This window comes from Mirounga angustirostris, unplaced genomic scaffold (genome assembly GCF_029215605.1).
Source record: "Mirounga angustirostris isolate CCGP_5_RB_7025 unplaced genomic scaffold, mMirAng1.0.hap1 SCAF_17, whole genome shotgun sequence".
Classification (NCBI taxonomy): Eukaryota; Metazoa; Chordata; class Mammalia; order Carnivora; family Phocidae; genus Mirounga; species Mirounga angustirostris.
The window spans coordinates 24,434,981-24,455,663 of NW_026991725.1; the positions used below are offsets into that span (position 1 = coordinate 24,434,981).

Consider the following 20,683-nt stretch of genomic DNA (forward strand, 5'->3'; position numbering starts at 1 on the left):
TGGAGAAGTAGAAAGGATAAGAAACCAATGTGATAAATGAGTTAATTATGAAATCAGCTAAGTGCTAAGTGTCTGGCACCACAACACCGTTTCCTCCTCTGAGAAATGAGGGGACACAACCACATGATCGTGGCGGTCCCTGCGGGCCTCGCTCTGAGGGCTGCCCTGGCTCCTGCTACCTCCAGTCCGGCCCCCTTTCTGGGGAGCAGCCTCCTGGTCTGTCCTGTGTCTGGAGATGGGAGGGTTTGGTTCAGGATGCTGGGCCCTGGGGAGATTGGGTACAAATTTATATGCCACCATTTACTGGCCCTGTGACTTGGCCACAGTGTTTAACCTGTCTGAGCCTCAGTTCTCCCTTCTGTCAAAGCAGGAAAATAGGGTGTTTGTGGGGATTTGATGAACTAAGACGCTGGGCAAACATCAACCTTTTGTTAAAGTGTTATCTGTCACTTGAGGGCCTCAAGCTGATTTTCTGACGTCAAGCTGATCTCTCACCTACATCCAGTTAAGTTAGACCTTGTTAGCCCTTGGAAACACTACTCTGGATGTGTGCATTTTCTCTCTCACCACCTCCTCCAGGAAGCCCCCCCAGATATGCATGTCCCGTTCCCCTTCACTACTTTTTTTTTTAAGTTGTTATTTTAGTATCATGCTCATCACGACAAATGCACTTCTTAGTCCCCATCACCTTTCCCCCCAGCCCCATAACCCTCAGTTTGTTCTCTAGAGTTAAGAGTCTGTTTCTTGGTTTCTCTCTCTCTCTCTTTTTTTCCCTTTGCTTGTCTGTTTTGTTTCCATTCCCCTTTACTTTTATCTCCACATCCCTCCTGCCCTTCCTCTGCTTGGTTGGTCTCTGTTTCTGCCTTTAGCTGAACACTTTGTTCTGGCCCTTGCCCATTTTCTTTTTTTTTAAATTTTTTTGTTTTTAAAGATTTTATTTATTTATTTGAGAGAGAGAGAGAAACAGCATGAGAGGGGAGAGGGTCAAGCAGGCTCCCCGCTGAGCCGAGAGCCCGATGTGGGACTCAATCCCAGGACTCCGGGATCATGACCTGAGCCGAAGGCAGTCGCTTAACCGACTGAGCCACCCAGGCGCCCTTATTTTTTATTTTTTTTAAAGATTTTATTTATTTGACAGAGAGAGACACAGCGAAAGGGAACACAAGCAGGGGGAGTGGGAGAGGGAGAAGCAGGTTCCCCGCTGAGCAAGGAGCCTGATACGGGGCTCGATCCCAGGACCCTGGGGTCATGACCTGAGCCGAAGGCAGTCGCTTGACCGACTGAGCCACCCAGGCGCCTGGTCCTTGCCCGTTTTCTTTCTCCCCAGTCTGGTAGGGCTATCCCGGGTGGCCCAGGCCTCTCCACACCCCCCATCCCCCACCCCGCACGCTAGATTCTAAGGCATGGATTATTTCCAAACAAGGGTCATCTGAAACCCTCAAGACACTGTCCCCAGGGCCTCCTGTCGGCTCAGGACGGTTCTCCGTGGCAGGCCAGCCCCTCAGGCCTCATGCGTCTTCCTAGCTTGGCCCTGGCCAAGTCTGAGACACGGTTGCCTCCTCTCAGCCAAGGCTGGTGCACATCGTGGCCCTGTTGCTGGGCAGGGCAGGGGCTGCCCACGGGTAAGAGGGAGTTTCCAGGAGAGTCCGGCCTGTGAGAAGCCCAAAGATTCCCGCCCCTTCCCCAGAATGACCTCCGCCCTTCTTTCTGTCCTGCAGACACTACCCCAAGCAGTCCTTCACCATGGTGGCTGACACCCCGGAAAACCTCCGCCTCAAGCAACAGAGCGAGCTCCAGAGTCAGGTGAGGGGGCGGGGTGGGCCCTGTGGCCTGGCAGGGAGGGAGGGCTGTTGTAACCCCTGGATTTGGCAAGGGCTCCTTCCCCCTTCCCCCTGTGGTTACTCAGCGAGGCCACGGTCCTGAAATCCTGGCACTTCCCTGTCTCCCTGCCCCCACCCCTGCGCCTGGTTACTTCATATTTCCTGACTTTGTCAAAGGAATGGAGGAAGTGGGTTTGAGAGGTATCTCTGCTCCAGGAATCTCTTGTGGGGCCTCTAAAGCCTGCCTCCTCCAGGAAGCCGTTCCTTTCTCCCTCCTCTCCACTCCCACCCCACCCTCAAAGGAGGGGACTCACCTCCCCCAGGCTCAGGCCAGTCTGAGGTCAATCCACCCTTTATGGCCATGTCTCCGAAGCTCCTCCGCTCCGCAGAGGGCAGGCTGCGAAGGGGGCCTCGCCCTGGGGGCCTGTCCGACTTGTCTCCTTGGGCCTAATTTTTCTGGAGCACTTGCTTTGTGGGGAGTGGTGCATGCCACTGTAGTGGGGAGGAGATGGGTTCCTGCCCCAGGCACGACTCAGTCTTTAGGGGACAGTGAGGAATAAGCAAAGAATCCAGAGCCCTGAGCCCCAAACAGGTCACTGTGCCTGGAGATCTGGGAGGGCTTCTGGGACCAACCTGGCCTAGACTGGGGGCGCTGGGGTAGGGTGGGGTGGAGCTTCTGCAAAGATCCCTTGAGGGACTTAGCCGAGTGGGCAGGGTGCCCAGGGCTGGGGAAAATGTTGCAGAGGACCCCCCTCGGGCCACAGAGGGGGATCTCTCCTGATCCCTCTGGAGTGGGGTTCCTGCTGTCTGACGTTAACATGACCTCTCTGGGTCCCTGTCTCCCAGGAGGTCCTGTGAAGGAGAACCAGCCCTGTGCTCTCTAGTGTCCTCTCATTGACTTCTGGCAGCCGTGAGGGTGTTGTTTCTCCCATGGTACAGATGAGGAAACAGGCCCAGACACATGAGGGGACTTGCTAAGATCATATGGGGCAGTAGTAGGGGCAGGAACACTATTAACTGCTCTCACCTTGAGCGCCTAATGCCCTGGGCATCTAAGTGCCCTCAGTTCACAAGCCTGTGTAGTTGGCAGGATCACCCCCTCTCTAGGGAAGAGGGAAGGGATGCCCCCGACTTGGAAGGCTGGTTTGTCTAATTCTGAGACTTGTGTTCTTTCCAGAGTTCCACCCAGCTCCCTCAGGAGAACTTATCTCTGCCTTGATAATAAACACGGTAGTTCCTGGTGCTGGTGAGAACTTTTATAGCTTAGCGAGCGCTCTTAGTTACTTTCACCTCATTCATCCTTGACCCCGCTCTGGGGGCCATCAGATGAGGGAACTGAGGCTTTGCCTGTTGACACGCACAGTGAATGAAGTTTCAGGATCTGGACTCTGGTTTTTCCACTCCCAAGTACAGTGACCTTGACCATGTACAGTCCCGGTGAGGTGTGAGGTGCAGGCCTCCTGCGTGCCCCACAGCAGCCAGGAGCAAGTAGGGGAAGCTGGTTTTTCCCTCGGCGGCAGCTTACAGCTGCTAGGCCGGATGCTGACCCTGCTGGGCGTGAAACCCACAGTTTGCGGGGAGCCGGTATGGATACCGGACCTCTGCCCCCTGAGGGAGGCAGTGGTCCAGCTGGCAGGGAGAGGGGCTGAGGCAGCCCTGGGGCCTGGGCCTGGTCTGCACGGGGAAGATATTGGCCAGACCCTAGCCAGCTGATGACTTTCCCGGGACCCCCCCATCCTGGAGAGGGCCCCCTGGGGCCAGAGGTGGAGGGGGCTTCGAGGGGCATGCAGGCCACAGCATCCAGGGTGACCTGTACTCACCCCACAGCTTGAGAGGGGCAGTCAGAACCCCAAGTGGTGGGGGCCCCATCAGGGGGACCCAGAAGAAGAGGTGTAGGGAGGAGACGTCAGGTGCAGCTCCCCGAGGTGCGAGAGTGCATGCACTCAGGCAGAGGCAGGGGCAGACACACACACACACACACACACACACACAGAGCCCTACTCTCAGGAGGAGAAATTCAAACCCTGTTAATTCCCTTAGCTTTTGTCAGTCCCACAAAAGCGGGGTTGTAGCCCTTTTTGCCCCTGGAACCAGATCCCTGAGGGGCGGGGTCTGGAGGAGGAAGCCGCTGGGCTCAGGCTCCCGAGGTCCCGAGGTCCCTCTGCCCCACCTCGGCTCGGCTCGCTACTCCCCTCCCCGGAGCCTGGCCTGCTGCTCGCCTCCCGGCCGCCGGGCCCCTGTCTCTCAGACAGGCTGAGGAAGTGCTGAGGATGGCAGTCATCCTCCGTGAGGTCCTCACCGAGGTCCTCACCGAGGGCCAGGCCCTGACCTCACAGAATCTTTACAACCACGTGATGAAAGAGAGATTTTTTTTTTTTAATTTTATTATGTTAGTCACCATACAAGACATCATTGGTTTTTGATGTGGTGATCCACGATCCATTGTTTTCGTATAACACCCAGTGCTCCATGCAGTACGTGCCCTCCTTAATACCCATCACTGGGCTAACCGCTCCCCCCTCCCCTCTAAAACCCTGTTTGTTTCTCAGAGTGAAGGAGAGATTTTTTTAATCCCCATTGTACAGAGGGGGACACAGGTTTAGAGAGGCCATGCCACTTGCCCAGAGCCCAGTGACAGAGGCAGATTTCAAGCCCTTTGCTCTTGCCAGTTGCGTAGCCTGATGTGGCCGGCAGCCAGCCGTAAGCTCTCACCCACGGGATGCACGGTTACCAGTGCAGGGTGGGGGGGAGAGTGTGAGTGTGTGTGTGTGTTGGAACGCAGATTCCTAGGCCCCCCCCAGGGGCTTTCTGGTTGGCAATTCTGGGCAGTGCCCAGGAATCTGCATTTTTTTTTTTTTTTAAAGAATTTTCTTTATTTAATAGAGAGAGAGACAGCGAGAGAGGGACCACAAGTGGGAGAGGGAGAAGCAGGCTTCCCGCTGAGCAGGGAGCCCGATGCGGGGCTCGATCCCAGCACCCTGGGATCATGACCTGAGCTGAAGGCAGTCACTTAAGCGACTGAGCCACCCAGGCGCCCCAGGATCTGCATTTTGACTCCCCTGGTGATTCTCATGAGCCTTTTGGACTTACTTTGCAAGACTTAGAGCCAGGCTTGGGGGGCAGGCAAGAAGCTGGGTGGAACTGACCTGAGCTCACCTTGCTTCTGCTCTGGGGGTGGGGGGGCGCGTCATGGAGTCAGGGCTCTGCTACACTGAGGATACCGCTCTAACCTGAGTCTGGCTCCTGGGGCCTGGCAGCTGGGGTAGGCAGAGGGTGGAGGCCAGGGCCCTGCCTTCTTTGCAAGCCTGGGTCTGTCTTCCTTCTCCCTCGCCCCCAGCTCTGTGGTCTGAGCCTGGCCGCTTTCCTCTCATAGCTTTTTTCCTCCCCGGTAAAATGGGGACAGCACAGCCCTGTTGCCTGGAGGTTGGGGGCTGGGCTGATGCGCTGAGGTTTGGAAGGGCTGAGTGGGCCTGGCCGGGGGTGGGGACAGGTTCTGGTTCCTGTGGCTGCTGTGGGGGCAGGGCCGGCTAGAGCAGCCCGTGGCTGGCGAAAGGGAAGTGGGAGCCCCTGCCTCCGGTGCCCCACCCCCCACCAGGGTGTCGCTTGGTCTCTTGCCAGGGCCCCTTCCTGGCCTGCATGTGTGTGTCTCAGCCCTCCTCAGTCTCTGGAAGCTGCCAGTGCTAGTTCAACTTTATGTGCTTTCCTGTGTCTAGATTGGTTCCCAAAGTGGTACTTTGGGTGTCTGGGTCACCTGGAGCCTGCAGGGGAGGTAACCACAGAACTGACCAGAAATGACCCTCTGGGTGGTCCTGCCCAGGCCTGGCTGAGGCAGGGAACGGAGGCTGGGGCCCAGCTGCACCCCCTCCCCAAGGCAGCTCTCCCTCCCCCAGCCCCAGGCTGAGTAGAGGCAATATCTTTGGGGGGGGGCGGCGCTGAGCGCTGGGGGGTGTCTGTGTGGCCCCCGGAACCGAGGCAGAAGTACAAGGAGAATGCCTCTCTCGTTCTTTCCCCCATTGTCAGACCCCGTGGCTCTGTACAGTCCCAGGCACAGGACAGGGTGGTCTGTCCCCAGCACTGCAGGGAGCACATGGTGTCACTCTGACCTAAGCTGGCTGCAGGTCAGATCCTGGGTCTGCCACACTAGCTGTGTGACCTGGGGTAAGATATTTCACCTTCCTGAGCCTCAGTGCCTTCATCTGTAAAATGGGGATTACCTTTCTCCAAAGGTGGTTGTAAGGATATAGCGTCTATTACGTGGTATATATAACATCATATATTACAGCGGATATAGAGAATATTAGTATATATTAGGCATTTAGAACGGTTCCTGGCGTAGAGTCAGCACTCAGTAAATGTTCACTATTAACTATTCTCTTGGAAAGGAGAGGAAATGGAGCTTGGGCACAGTGAAGCTGGGGAATAGACACAGTGACCTTTTGATGATTGCTTCCAGCGCTGACCTTTCTAATTTTCAAGCTGATTTCTTTTTTGTTAGAAGGGGGCAAGTTACATAGTATGTGGGCAAGCACATAGTAGACACATAGTAAGTGGAAATGGTTGGGACTATGTTTTTTTTTCAAAAAACTGTTTTTGTTTTGTTTCATACTGGTTTATTTAGGAGAAAAAAATTTTTTTTCAAGTCATGATCTTTCCTCTTTATGTTAGGTCAGCAAAGCAGTGACTTTCTAAATTGTGCTGTCTGTTTGATATTTTGTGTCTATTCAGTTCATTCATCATTCATGCAACAAACACTTGTACCTATTTTGTTGGGATAAGTAATGAACAAGATAGACCCAGGGAGCTGGGTCGCGTTTGTTGGGTGGGAGGAGCCTCAGGCATCAGACCTGGCCCTGCCTCAGCAATTGTCAGGATGGGCGGCCCAGGCAGCTCCCAGGCATGGAGTCATCTGCCCCCAGTGCAGAGTTGCATCCTGCCCCTACCAACAACCTTGAATGACCTTGGGTGGGTCCCTTCCCTCAGAGACCCCCCCCCCCCCAACCACATCCTGCTGAGCCGTCCTAGATGTGGGCAAACACTCCTGCTTGGGTGACCAGAGAACCCTGAGGGAGGGGCTCTAGGCAGGGCCCTCCTCACCCTCCTGGCTCTCTACCTTTCACCTCTGCCACCCACTCCAGCACCAAAAGGCCTCTCAGAGAATCTCCCTCACCTTGATTCTTCAGTTAAGGCCTGCAGGTACTTAAAAGTGGTCACAAACTCCAGAGCTGGGTGGGTTTTTAGAGATCAGCTGGCCAGCGCCCCCCCCTCCCCCCGCCCCTGCTCAGGGGATCCAGAGAGGGGGACTGACTTGCCTAGTGACATACAGCAGTGAAGTGCTGAGCCCAGACCTCCCTCCATCCCTCCTCAGTCCCCAGTCCACCCCAGCACCGCCCTATCTGGCTGCCTGTGCCGGGAGTGAAATGCATTCTCCTTCCCCAGCAGGGAGAGGCAGTTCCTGAGCCTGGGAACTAGCTGACGTCATTGTAGTGTCGCCATGGCAATTACTCCCCTGGATTAGGGGCCTGACCCTAGCAAGGCCAGGAAGTGGAGGAAGGAGTGGGGGTCTGGCACTGGTTCAGCACTTTAATGTTGACAAAGCACTTCCACACTTGCCCTTAGCAGCAGGTGCGAAGCCCTGCCCTGCTTCAGGATGCTCAGGGATACATTTTGCTGTGTTCGAGCCACTGTCTAGTTTGCGCCACTGACTGGAATGGGTGGTACTCTCCCCATTTTACAGATTGGAAATGGAGGCTTGAGAGGGGAAGTCATTTGCCCAAGATCGCTTGGGAAGTGGAAGACTGAGCACGTGTTAGGACCAGCTCCCTTGGGCTCTTTGCCCATGCTTGGCGATGGGAAGCCCCCTCCCCGTATTTTAACTTATTCCCATGACAACCCTTTTACAGATGGGGAAATTGAGGCCAGAGGCCTTGGATTTGGGGCTTCCGCATCCTCTCCCTGATGCCCCTTTCCCGAAGGGTCTCCCTGCCCCCGGCATTAAAGGTCACCATGCTGTTCCAAGGCTTTCTGGAAGAGCTGATGCTGGGGGCAGTTCTGGGCCCTTGGGGGTGGGTCAGTCCTTGTATTTCCTGCATTAACTTCCAGTCTTTTGGGAAATAGCACATCCAGGCCTTTGTTTTCAGTCTGGATCAGAATGAAGGAGCCTCTTTTAGAAAATAAATAAATAAACAGAGGAGCTTCTGAAACCTTTTAGGATCTAGAGCCCCATGGGTGGGTAAGCTGGGCTCCAGAGGGTGAACAAGGACCTCTGACCCCTGGGCGATGTGCAGAGGAACTGACAGGCGTGGCCACGGATGCATATGTGGGTGTTGTTGGTCAGGTCAGGGTGCAGCTCAGCCCCGTGGCCAGGTGACTCCTGACAGCCGCCTGGGCATCCCGTCCTGGAAACTCCCAAGGCCCAGGGCCTCGTGTCCTGGGCTGACCTGCTTCTCGGGGAGTGCAGCCCCCCTGGAGGAACTCCAGGCAGCTGGTGGGGCTGGAACAGCTGGCTGGCTGCTGGGCGGCTGGGGGGGAGGTGAAGTCTCTGGAAACCAGGGAACAGTTCTCTATCCCATGGGCGTTTCTAGCCTCCATCCTGTTCTTTAAAACCCCCAAGGGAGAATAAGATATTTTTCATATTTCAGTTCCATTAGCGTTCGGGAAGTCCTTTCTTAGGTCTGACTTGAGTCCCTCTGGTGCTTGAGTGTCGGCGAATTTCTCAGGAGAGGAGGGCAGTGGTGGAGTATAGGGTTCTTCCCTGGATCTTGTAGCCCTGTTCCGAAGTCCTGTCTGTGCCCCCACCGACGTCATCCCCTCCCAAGGCACTGACCTTAGAAGCGGGCCTGGCAGGCTCCGGGAAGCCACTGGGCCCATCAAAGGCTCATTGATGGAGCCCTTCCAAGTGGCTGTCTCACCGACGTCCTTTCTGGAAGCTAGCTTTGTGCCTCGGCACAGCCTTCACTCAGCTGGGCGCTTAGAGACCCCTCCGGGTTCTCGGTGGGTCAGGCCACAGCCTGGCAAGGGTGAGGGCTGGGGCGGCCTTTGGAGCTCTGGAAAGAACCTTCTTCCTATAGCTTTCACGCAGGATAGGCCAGCGGTGAAGGGTCAGGGGTCAGGCAGATGAGAGTTTGCACCCTGGTGGCTCTGGACATTTATTGCCGAGCTGTGCGACCTTGGCAGGGGGCTCTGCCTCTCTCTGGCTCAGTTTCTTTATCTGCAGAATGGAGCTAATAATAGAATACAGTAAGACTTAAGTGAGATAATTCATGTAAAGCACTCGGCACTCAGAATGCACTGAATACGTCTTTGTGGGTTCTTGTTAGTAGGCAAACACTTTTTGGCTAAGGCTCCTGCTTTGAGTTCGGGGGTGGGTGGCGGATGTCACTGCAGGGGGATTTCCGGTCAGGGTCTCCCTCCTGGCTGGTGGTTGTACCGGAGGTGGCCGCAGTCTGGGGCCCTCTGCCCTCCCTGTCTTGATGCTAACCCCTCTTTCCCGCTCCATCCTCCAGGTGCGCTACAAGGAGGAGTTTGAGAAGAACAAGGGCAAGGGCTTCAGCGTGGTGGCAGACACACCCGAACTCCAGAGAATCAAGAAGACCCAGGACCAGATCAGTAACGTAAGCTCCCCTGCCCACACCCCCCCCCCGCCCCCGTCCTGCCCCCACTTGCCGGTCTGGACAGGCACGAATGAGGCCAGCTCTCTGCTGCCCCAGCTCTTCTGGGCCTGCCTGGGTAGCAGCTGTTTGAGCAGAGGGAAGGAAGGGTCTGGGGTTCCCAGATGACTTTTTTCTGTGCACCCCCATATTCCCCTGTTCCACCCTGTGCCTACATGGCATTTCTACCATAAAAGTAGTCAACTTTTGTACAGGGAGGGCCTGTGTGCCAAACCACTCCCCACCCTCTCTAACGTGCCTCCCCCCCCGCCCCCCTGGCTATGGTGGGTGTCAGGGTCCAGATGGACTGTTTTGTCTAAGCATAAAGGTCATAACTGGGTGGCAGGGGTGGGGAAGGGCCAGCCCCCCTCTTGTCTGTCTCTGGGTGCTGATATTGCAGTATTTCCGCCCTCCTTCGGCCTCCACCCCCACCTCGGCTTGCTCTTCCTTCCTGTGTGAAAACCCCGGCTGGCTTCGCAGGCCGGCCCCGTACCCCCCGGCCCGGCTCTCCCGGGCTGGGGATGGTCGGCAGCATCTGGCTAGGCAGCACGGGGTGTAGAGAGTGGGTGGTAGAGCGAGGGGCCCGGGGCACCTGTGGCCAGGGAATAGGCATTGGTTTCCTGCTTGGCAGAGCTACAGACCAGCAGCGTGTGTATCTGGGTTTGTGGGGAAACTGCCTGGGGAGTTTGGGGCACGTGGGGGTTGGAACACTGCTGTGTGCGGGACCCCGTGGCACAGGGGCCTGGGGCACAGAGTTGTGGTGTGTGCCCAGCCACCCTCGTCTGTTTGGGGGGGGGTCCTATAAATGGAGGCCTGGGCAAACAGTTGTCCTTATGTCTAGAACAGAAAGGAGTCGGCAGGTTGCCCAAAGTCATTCTGGGCGGAGGGTCTGGGATTCTGGTGGGCCACCTGGCACCTGGCACCTGTCCCCGGCCTCCATAGCCCTCCGCCTGCCTCCCCCCACCCACCCCCCAGCCTCCTTGGTGGCGCTGTGCTTAGATTGGGCTTCCACAGTGGCTCAGGTGGATTTCAGAGCCAGGGCCTAGGCCAGGAGAACCAGTCAGGCCCAAGACTGTGGCTTTTAGACTTTGGAACTTACGATATAACGTACATTTCACATAGTGACCCACCAAATAGGCCTCCACCCCCTTATTTAGAGAGAAAACCAAATCAAAGCTTTCATCAAAGAGTCCTTACTACTTGGAGAGCATTCAGATATTTTCTGTTCTATTTTATTTTGTGAACTTGCTTGCTGTAGACTTAACTAAATGGGTAACTAAGTGGGGTTTTTTTTAAGATTTTATTTATTTGCGAGAGAGAATGAGAGACAGCATGAGAGGGAGGAGGGTCAGAGGGAGAAGCAGACACCCTGCTGAGCAGGGAGCCCCATGTGGGACTCGATCCCGGGACTCCAGGATCATGACCTGAGCCGAAGGCAGTCGCCCAACCAACTGAGCCACCCAGGCGCCCCTAAGTGGGTTTTTTTTTTAAAGATTTATTTATTCATTTGACAGAGACACAGTGAGAGAGGGAACACAAGCAGAGGGAGGGGGAGAGGGAGAAGCAGGCTTCCCGCCGAGCAGGGAGCCCGATGCGGGGCTCGATCCCAGGACCCTGGGATCATGACCTGAGCTGAAGGCAGACGCTTAACGACTGAGCCACCCAGGCGCCCAACTAAGTGAGTTTTGCAACAAGGCCGTTGACCTACAGTTTGGAAATCTGTGGCTGGAGGAAATGGAGAGCTTCCCTTGGGCTAGGAGGGCTCTAATCCACCCCCTCACACACACACACACACACAAATAAAGCCTGTTTCAGTTGCTTTATAAGCCAGGGCCTGGCCTCACACCCTAGAGCTTCCCCACCCACGCTGCCCAGACCCTCTGCAGGGGAAAGAGGGTTAAAGAAGGCCTGTGTCTTCTAGCTCTCCACAGGGCAAGTGGGAGGGAGGGGAAGCCTTGGGCAATGGGGAAAACCTGGAATGGCTCACAAAGCTGGAGTCTTGACTCTCCAGGCCTCTGTGGCCTTTTCATTGCGAGGACACGTGCTCTCATCTACAACCCCAACTCCCCAACACATTCACTCATTGCTTCCAGCCTGTGGGTTTTAGAGGCAGAAGACAAGCAAGCACAGTCATCCCTGCCTCCCTTTCTGGAAGGCTTCCAGAATATTCCATACCCAGTTATCTGAGGTGCTAATATCTGAGGAGCTCTGGTAACAGAACTCACTGTGGCCAACACATCTACACCTAAGGAGATAACCATCTTATCATTAACCACAGGGCTGCAATTAGCTGATTGTCCTCTGCTCCGAGGTGCGGGAGGTGGCTTGAACCTGACCGGGTTCTGCTTTTGCAGCTTTAGCTAGGACATCTGAGGTGTGACCGACCACAAAGCTGGAAGACTCTTGGTTTTAGTGAACACAATTAGAGTCTGTCAAATGTGGGCCTCTATAAACAGCTGTACTAGAATCACATGGGAAAGGGTTTTTTTGGTCTTGTTTAATTTTAAAGATTTTATTTATTTATTTGAGAGACTGTGTGTGTAAACGAGGAGAGGCAGAGAGAAAATCTGAAGCAGAGTCCGCACTTAGCGCAGAGCCCGATGCGGGGCTCGATCTCACAACCTTAAGATCATGCCCTGAGCCAAAACCAAGAGTTGGGTGCTTCACCAACTAAGCCACCCAGATGCCCCAATGTGGGAAGGTTTATTGAAAATGCAGGCTCACAGGTAGGCTCTTCATAGGCTGCCTGACTCAGCATTTCTGGGAGTAAGGCTCAGGAACCGGCATTTTATTTTGTTTATTATTATTTTTTTTAATTTATTTGAGAAAGAGAGAGAGAGAGTAGGGGGAGGGACAGAGGGAGAAGGAGAGAATCCCAAGCAGATTCCTCGCTGAGTGGGGAGCCCGACACAGAGCTCCATCCCATGACTCAGATCACGACCTGAGCCAAAATCAAGGAACCACCATTTTATTTTATTTTATTTTTTTTTTAAAGATTTTATTTATTTATTTGACAGAGAAAGACACAGCGAGAGAGGGAACACAAACGGGGAGTGGGAGAGGGAGAAGCGGACTCCCTGCCGAGCAGGGAGCCCGATGCGGGACTCGATCCAGGGACTCCAGGATCATGACCTGAGCTGAAGGCAGTCGCTTAACCAACTGAGCCACCCAGGCGCCCAAGGAACCAGCATTTTAAACACATTCGCTGGGTTCCAGTGGTGCTCAGTGAAGTTTGAGAACCATTACCTAAAAGCCTGGAAGAGCTTCACCAAGCCCTAAGTCAGAGAGTGCCAGGCCCGGCCACATCTCTGAACTCGAAGGGACCTTGAAATCACGCTTAGAGCCGTCGTGAAGTTCTCCCAACCTCCAGAAGAGTTTCGGCAAAGATAGTGTTTAGAGAGCCACACCTTTGTTTAGTATCCAGTCTGTGTAGTTTGTCACTCACTTCCCAGCTTAGCGCCCAACGGCCCCTAGCTGTTTCCAGAGAGGTCAGACCATCTTGGGAAGAGATGAGATTTACCTCCCCGGAGGAATATGCTCCAGAGTAGAGGATTTACAAGCGAGACTATTTTGAAAAAGTGTCTGGTCTCCCCAGGTGATGTTTATTTATTTATTTATTTTTAAAGATTTTATTTATTTATTTGAGAGAGAGAGTGAGAGAGAGAAAGAGCACAAGAGGGGGAGCGGGAGAGGGAGAAGCAGACTCCCCGCCGAGCAGGGAGCCCGATGCGGGACTCGATCCCGGGACTCCAGGATCATGACCTGAGCTGAAGGCAGTCACCCAACCAACTGAGCCACCCAGGCGCCCCCCCCCCCTTTTTTTTTTTAAGATTTTATTCATTTATTTGAGACCGAGAGAATGAGAGACAGAGAGCATGAGAGGGAGGAGGGTCAGAGGAAGAAGCAGACTCCCTGCCGAGCAGGGAGCCCGATGCGGGACTCGATCCCGGGACTCCAGGATCATGACCTGAGCCGAAGGCAGTCGCTTAACCAACTGAGCCACCCAGGCGCCCCCCAGGTGATGTTTAAAGGCTTTGGATGTGTGCGGTCTGTCATCCATCAGATCAGTGTGGTCAGTATAATTATCGTTTCTGTAAAGGCAGAACTGTCTGCTTTCTGCACTGTGACTAAAGGAGAGGCAGGGAGTAAAGCTTGGTTGAGAAGTTGGGCCATTGTCTGGTACTGAGAATGTGTGAAATTTTCTGGGGGAACTGTGTCTTCGTTAAGGGTATGGAAAGGGTTGAGAGGCTAGGGCTGCATGCTCTGGAATGCAGTGTATCCTTCTGGAATGGCCTTTGGTCCTGAGTTCCAATGGCTGGGAAATTTTCACGGCTGAGGCCCTTTTATGGGAGCCCCTGCCTCCCGGTAGAGTAGTTCTGCTTTTGTTTACCTTACATATCTACTTATATATTGATTTTCTGTATACAGTCCTGTGTCTTTTTCTGTGAAATGTAACACCCAGTAACAACCCATTAAGTAAACACCTGTGTTCACTGTGCAAGTGGAGAAACGTTCCCGGAACTCCCCTCCCCCCAACCCGAACTCCTCTTAAAATAGAGCTTTTAGGGCGCCTGGGGGGCTCAGTTGGTTAAGCGACTGCCTTCATCTCGGGTCATGATCCTGGAGTCCTGGGATCGAGTCCCTCCTGGGGCTCCCTGCTCAGCGGGGAGTCTGCTTCTCCCTCTGACCCTCCCCCCTCTCATGTGCTCTTTCTCTCTCTCTCTCTCTCGCAAATAAATAAATAAAATCTTTAAAAAAAAAATAGAGCTTTTAAAGTGCTAAAAACCTAACTCTACTACAGTGAGCACCTATCATATATTTCACTTAATTATGCTGGAGGTTAGGACAGGCAGACCTGCTGCCTAGTCAAAGAGCTGGATACAACGAGACCCAGAACTGGTTACTGCCCTGCCATTATCTGCAGAACTGGATAATGTTCTACAGGACCATAAAACCATAAACTTTGGGAATATCTTTGCCACAGGCAGAAATGCTTTGCATTTCTATCGGTGAAAAATAATTAGCAACACGTATTCTGTAAGTTAGCTTCAGTCTTTAGAGGCTGGGCCTAATCAGTAGTAAATAGTAATGTCAAACAAAAATTCCATGCCCAGGGTCAAATGACCGGGAGGCAGGCTCGTGGAATTTTTGAGAGCATGTGCTGTGCTTTCTCTTTTCTAATTTTATTTTATTTTTTAAATATTTTATTTATTTATTTGAGAGAGGGAGAGGGCACAAGCAGGGTGAGGGGCAGAAGGAGAAGCAGACTCCCCACTGAGCAGGGAGCCCGATGTGAGGCTTAATCCCTGGACTCTGGGATCATGACCTGAGTGGAAGGCAGACACTTAACCAATGGAGCCTGGGGCACCCCTCTTTTTTCTAATTTTAATATATAACTATGTATTACTAAATGCCATAGTTTTGCTTTTCCTGACTTTGAACATATACTAGGTATTCTTTTTGTGTCTTTTTTTTTTTTTTTTAAGATTTTATTTATTTATTTGACAGAGAGCGAGAGAGGGAACACAAGCAGGGGGAGTGGGAGAGGGAGAAGCAAGCTCCCCGCAGAGCAGGGAGCCCGATGCGGGCTCAAACCCAGGACCCTGGGATCATGACCTGAGCCGAAGGCAGACGCTTAACGACTGAGCCACCCAGACACCCTTTTTGTGTCTGTCTGCCTTTGGTCAACACTGGGTTTAAAGATTCATCTACATATTTGCACGTAGCTATAGGTCATTCTTTTTCATTGCCGAATAGTATTCCATTTAATGCTTATACCATGTTTATCGATTCTGGTGTAGGACTTGAGATTACTTCCACACGCTCTGGATGTCCCCATATTTCCTGGTGTTCACGTGGAGTGGACTTGCCGGGTCTTAGAGTTTACGATCCTTCTATCTTACCAGATAATGCTGATCTATTTTTCAAGTGGCTGTACTGATTTATTCTGCCAGCAGTGATGAGTTTCCATTGCTCTACATCCTTAGACTTACTCCCACTTTAGCCATTTTGATTGTGTGTAATGGTATCTTCTGTGGTTTTAACTTGCATTTCTCTGACGACTAATGAAGGTGAACACAGATTCACATTTGTTTAAAAAAGACATATTGTTAGTCTGTGATAGGGAGCAGTATTACATGGTAGCTGAGATGTAAGGATGCAATGTGAGAACTGGATTCTGCTAACCTACCAGTTACCCTCCTCTGAGTGTCGATTTCCCCATCTATAAAACGGGGGGGGGGGTGATAGTGATACATTGTCGTAGGGCTGGCTGAGAAAAGGAAATGAATAATCCATGCAAGGGCACAAAATCAGCCCTCAGAAAGTGGGAGACATTGTTATAAAAAAAGTAGACTCTGGCTGGTGAGTTGATGATTCCATTCGGAGCCTATGTTCCCTTTTGGACCATGATGTAGAATCATGTGGGAACGTCGTGCATCGTCAGACCTTTGTTTTCCACCACAATCAGGAGAACAGGGGTTCAGAAAACAGAATGATGGCTAGCCGAGAAAATGGGTTTCTTTATTTAGCTGTGGAATGGACCTTCCACTTAGTCATTCCGGAGCCCTGGCCAGCAGGGGCTTGGGCCTCTCAACCCATGTGCACTTGGACCTTCTGGGCATAGAACAGGGTGCTCGGGGGCCCACGACAGTTATTTTTTTTTAAGACTTACTTATTTATTTGAGAGAGACGGAGAGAGAGGAAGAGAGAGAGTGGGAGGAGGGGCAGAGGGGAGAGAAGCTTTCAAGCAGACTCCACGCTGAGTGCAGAGCTACACAGGGGCTCGATCCCATGACCCATGAAATCATGACCTGAGCCGAAACCAAGAGTCGGACGCTTAACTGACTGAGCCACCAGGTGCCCTTGACAGTTCTTAAGCTGAGGCCCTGGTGACACCTCTGGGCTTATGGTGACCCCTATTTAGGGCTCTTGGAAGATCGAACTCTGCTGACTGTGGAGCAGGAACCAGCCAGACCCCTGGAGTCTGGAAAATGTTTCTTTCCCTTTCGGATATGCAGACTCCCTTTAGCGTGCCTGTTTGTTTCTCACGCCATTCGGTGGGTCGGCAAAGAAATAACACAATTTTCTCACTTGCTGGGGAAGGGAGGGAGAGGAAGTGGGGAGTGGTGGGGCCATCCCAGTTGGCCCAGGCGGAGGGGCTGCACCCCACTTATCCCTGCTGTGCTGCCTCTTCTTCCCTCAAAGTTAGGGTGACCTTGTGGTCATTGTCCCTGTTGGAGTGAGAGGCGCGCTACTCACGTTTATTCCAGAACAACAGACGTGAAGTAGGATGGGGGGGGGGGCCTTGGGCATGTGGTCACCCTGCTCCGCACCTGCCCCCAGGAGAGGGCCTATCTACCAGTGACTGTGTCTATGTTACCAGCCTCAGCCCTTCCTGAGCAATGAAAGCTCTGTCTTGGGAAGTCTTTGAACTTCTGAGCACGTTTTCCTCTTCTGTAAAATGGGAATTAAAGTGTACCTGTCCAGCTTCTTTTTCTAGGGTGATTATCACCGGGGCCAGAGGAGATAATGCTCAGAGAGCCTTCATGCACTCAGTGTGAGTCACTGAGCAAATGGGAAGGTTATTAATATTAACAGTAAGAGGTGGTATGTACGTCGGTGGTGGTGGTGGGGAGGGTTCTTTTGTGTTCTGGCCGCCACGACTCCATCCACCTGGGGCAGCTGGCCCTAATTTTATAAATATTTACTCCTGTGTAGTGGCTTTGTAAGAACCAAGAGTGATTCTACCAGCCACTTGTGGAAACGCTGAGGGACTGAGTCTGTAGGACACTGAGTGGGGATAGCTGTAAGCATTGGCTCCTTGATAGGGAAAAGGAGCTGGGACCGATGTACCCTCTTCCCCAGGGCTCCCTGTCACCCCTTCACACCCAGAGAAGCTGGGCCCCCAGCATTAGGGACACCTGTCCCCCCAGTGCAGGCCTCTGTCCGCTTCTACACATGCACTCCCCTTCCCCTGGTCACTAGCTCCCAGGGTCAGGTCCCTTTTCTTCCACAGAAAGTAAACACAGGAAGCTGACCCTTCTAACCCCTAGGACAAAAGTCGGAAGGGCAGTTACCTTGTGAGCCTCAAGACCTCAGGAGGGGTGGCCCCTCTCCGTGTCGTGCCCTACCCCCCCAGTGGACAGGGGTCACTGAGGGAGTGGGGCTCAGGGACACTCGCCTTTTGCTCTTGTCTTCAGAATCTCAGAGCAGGGCACTGGCCCTGTGTCTGAAAACTTCACTCCTTCACCCTTGGGAGTAGGAGGTGAGGGATCCTGTAGGTTTTCAGTCTGGCCAAGGCTGGCTGCCTCCCCCTGAGGGAAGGACACTCAGCCCATCTCACCATTTGGGGGTGGGTCCCTGCTGGGGCCCGAAGGGAAGGGGCAGGGAAGGGAGGGGCTGGTGGTGACCCAGACCCCGAGGTGGGGCATTGCGGCCGCCCTGCCTGTCCTGCCAGCCCAGGCCACCCCCGCAGACCTTTAGCCCAGCTGCTAGGTGTTAGCCCTGCCTGGCCAAGTGTTAACTCTTGCCCTCCTTGCAGAGCGAATGCCAACGAGTGGGAGAGAAGGCAGCAGAGGAAGTGGGAGCGGATGCCAAAAGGGACTGCCCTGGTTCGGAACAGCTCCCATCAGGCCTTGGGGCACAGACTCACTGGTTCCTTCTGCTCCAGAGAACAGGGCAGGCTTTGCTCTCCTCCCTTCCTTGATGAGGAGGGAGGACCCCGCGTTGCTTGTCCTCCAGCCTGGGGTCCTCAGCGGAGCTCTGTGAGGTCACACCCACAGAGGCCGAATTGCCTCGTGATTAAGCGCATGGGCCCTGGCATCTGCATGATCCGGGGCGACTCACTCAGCTTGTCAGTGCCTTTGTTTCCTTCTTGTTAGACAGGGACTGTCATATACCCCCTCCTGGGCGTCGACAGGCTAAAATGAGCCTGTGAGGTAGAACGCCTAGCGCGGTGCCTGGCGCCCAGCAGGTACTCGGCAGGCGTCCCTGTCATCCTCCCGCAACACCTGAGGTAGACCGGACAGCCCATATTACAGAGGTGGAGACTGAGGCCCAGCAAGGTTAAGTAGCTTGTCCAAGGGCACACAGGAATCTGGTTCCCTCTGCCTGCAGCCCTCAGGGAGTCTCTCCTGGGAGATCTTAAGTGGCCACAGGAAGGGAGCTTTGCTTGGTTTGCCGAGTCCTTCACCCAGCCCTTTCTGCCACCACAGATAAAATACCACGAGGAGTTTGAGAAGAGCCGCATGGGCCCCAGCGGGGGCGAGGGCCTGGAGCCTGAACGCCGAGATGCCCAGGAACGGCAGCAGCCGCCCCACCACATCCCAGCCAGCGCCCCGGGTGAGCGTGAGGCCTGTGGAGGGGACGGGCCTGAGAGCAGGCCCGCTGTGGGATGGGGAGGAGGTTGCAGAGAATCCTTGTGCATGGGCACACCCGTGTGCGCTTGCACAAGCCCTCAGGCCCCATCCCAGCGCGGGAGGGGGGCTGTGGGGGGGGGGGGGCCGTGAGCACCGGGGTCAGGGTCCATGCCAGGTCCCAGCGTGTTGGTGGAGATACAGCCCCTGTGGTAGAGTATGCAACACCAGCAGATGTGCACGCCCAGGCAGATGAGCCTTTGAGAAGTGAGGGCTGAGCAAGGTTGGGCGGGGTGGAAGCACGTGATAGGGGCCTCGTGGGGGAAGGACGGAGGTCTGGGAGGGATTGGGTTTGGCATGACAGTTTCTGAGCCCCGTCCCCCCCCCTCTTGCAGTTTACCAGCAGCCCCAGCCGCAGCAGGTGGCTCAGTCCTATGGTGGCTACAAGGAGCCTGCGGCCCCGGTGTCCATACCACGCAGTGCCCCAGGCGGGGGCGGGGTGAGTCACTCTGCCTGGAGCTGGGAGGTGGGACAGGGGTCGGAAGCCTGAGGAGGCCAGAGGTGGATGGGCTCAGGGAAGGCCTCGTGGTCACAGCTTCTAGATTCTCCTTAGAAACCCAGCCAGGAGGCTTGGCTTCCCCTGACCTTTGACCCCAGCTCCTAGTGTCCTCGGCAGGTGATAAGGACCTCAGCCTCTGAGCAGACGCATTGTGATCAGTGCACCGAGCCCTGGGCTGGGGTTGGGGCCCAGCGTTCCAGCTCCAGGTGTAGCTTGCACAAGTCACCTCCCCCTGCTTAGTTTCCTGCCTCTAGCTTCCCAGGAGCATATGAGGCACCTTTCTGTCTGGGGCCTTCCAGACGTTGGTCCTGCTCCCCACTCTTCATGAGCATGACCCCCCCAACATCCTTCAGATCTCAGCTTGCCCCTGCCTCCGAGGGGTACTCCCAAACCCCCAGATGTCAAATGGGTCTCTCCTGACCTCTCTACCACTCCCCCCCACCCCACCAGTTCCCTTCAGAGCACTTTTCCCAACTCAGAACCGTTCTGTTTATTAACTTCTGTGTGCATCCCCTGCTGGATTTGCAGCTCTGTGCGGGCAGGGCCATGTCCTCTTGGTTCAGCGGCTCTGAATCGGGCAGAGCGGGCACTCAGCGATGTTGCCAAGTCAGTGATGAGCAAAGTAGGAAATGGGGCAGGATCAAGCTCACCGTCCTTAGAGTTGAAGTCCCTGGTCTGTAAACCCTGCTGCCTATCCCATGACCCAGCCTGAGCTCCTGGCTGCACTCAGCTCCTCTGTGCTCGGTTCCTGGGAATCGGAAGTAGCTCATGGAGGAGCAGGAGAGATGATACTTAAAGAAGTAAAATAGCCTGAGATAGGTGTCCTCCTGGAGCCTCATGCCCTGGGCACAAGGGAGTAAACAAGGGATTGTCCATGCCCTGTGGGGTGCTGGGCGCAGGACCTGAGAAGTCATCTGTAGGATAAGATTCCAGATAGACTAGCCAGTCCTTCACATACTCGCTAAACCTGTTTTGGATAACTAGGGGTTTGGCTCTGAATAAAAGACCGCCTTCCTGCCATCTTGGAGCTTATATTTCAGTCAGGGAGACAAATAAGGCAATGAATAAGTAGGTGTATAATATTTAAGGTCCGATAGTGGCACATGCTGGGAAGAAAAAGACAGCAGAGTGATGGGAGGAAGAGCAGCAGAGTCCTCAATAAGATGAAAGAGTGAGTGGTTCAGGGAGAAAGCAACTGCAAAGGCCTTGGGGCCAGCAGGAAGGCCAAGGCGATTAGACGGGGAAGAGGGTAGGAGATAAGGTCAGATCATGCAGGGACTCGTAGGCCACAGGAAGGCCTTT

At 54.1% G+C, this 20,683-nt stretch overlaps 1 protein-coding gene across 1 annotated transcript in view; it reads left to right on the plus strand.

Moving 5' to 3' along the window:
• LASP1 (LIM and SH3 protein 1) overlaps positions 1-20,683 on the plus strand; it is a 40,422-nt gene that overhangs the window by 15,625 nt on the left and 4,114 nt on the right. Inside the window, exons 3-6 of the mRNA XM_045889009.3 lie at positions 1,719-1,803; positions 9,323-9,430; positions 18,682-18,808; positions 19,218-19,321. Coding sequence (XP_045744965.1) covers positions 1,719-1,803; positions 9,323-9,430; positions 18,682-18,808; positions 19,218-19,321 — 424 coding nt within the window. The remainder of the gene's footprint in view (positions 1-1,718; positions 1,804-9,322; positions 9,431-18,681; positions 18,809-19,217; positions 19,322-20,683) is intronic.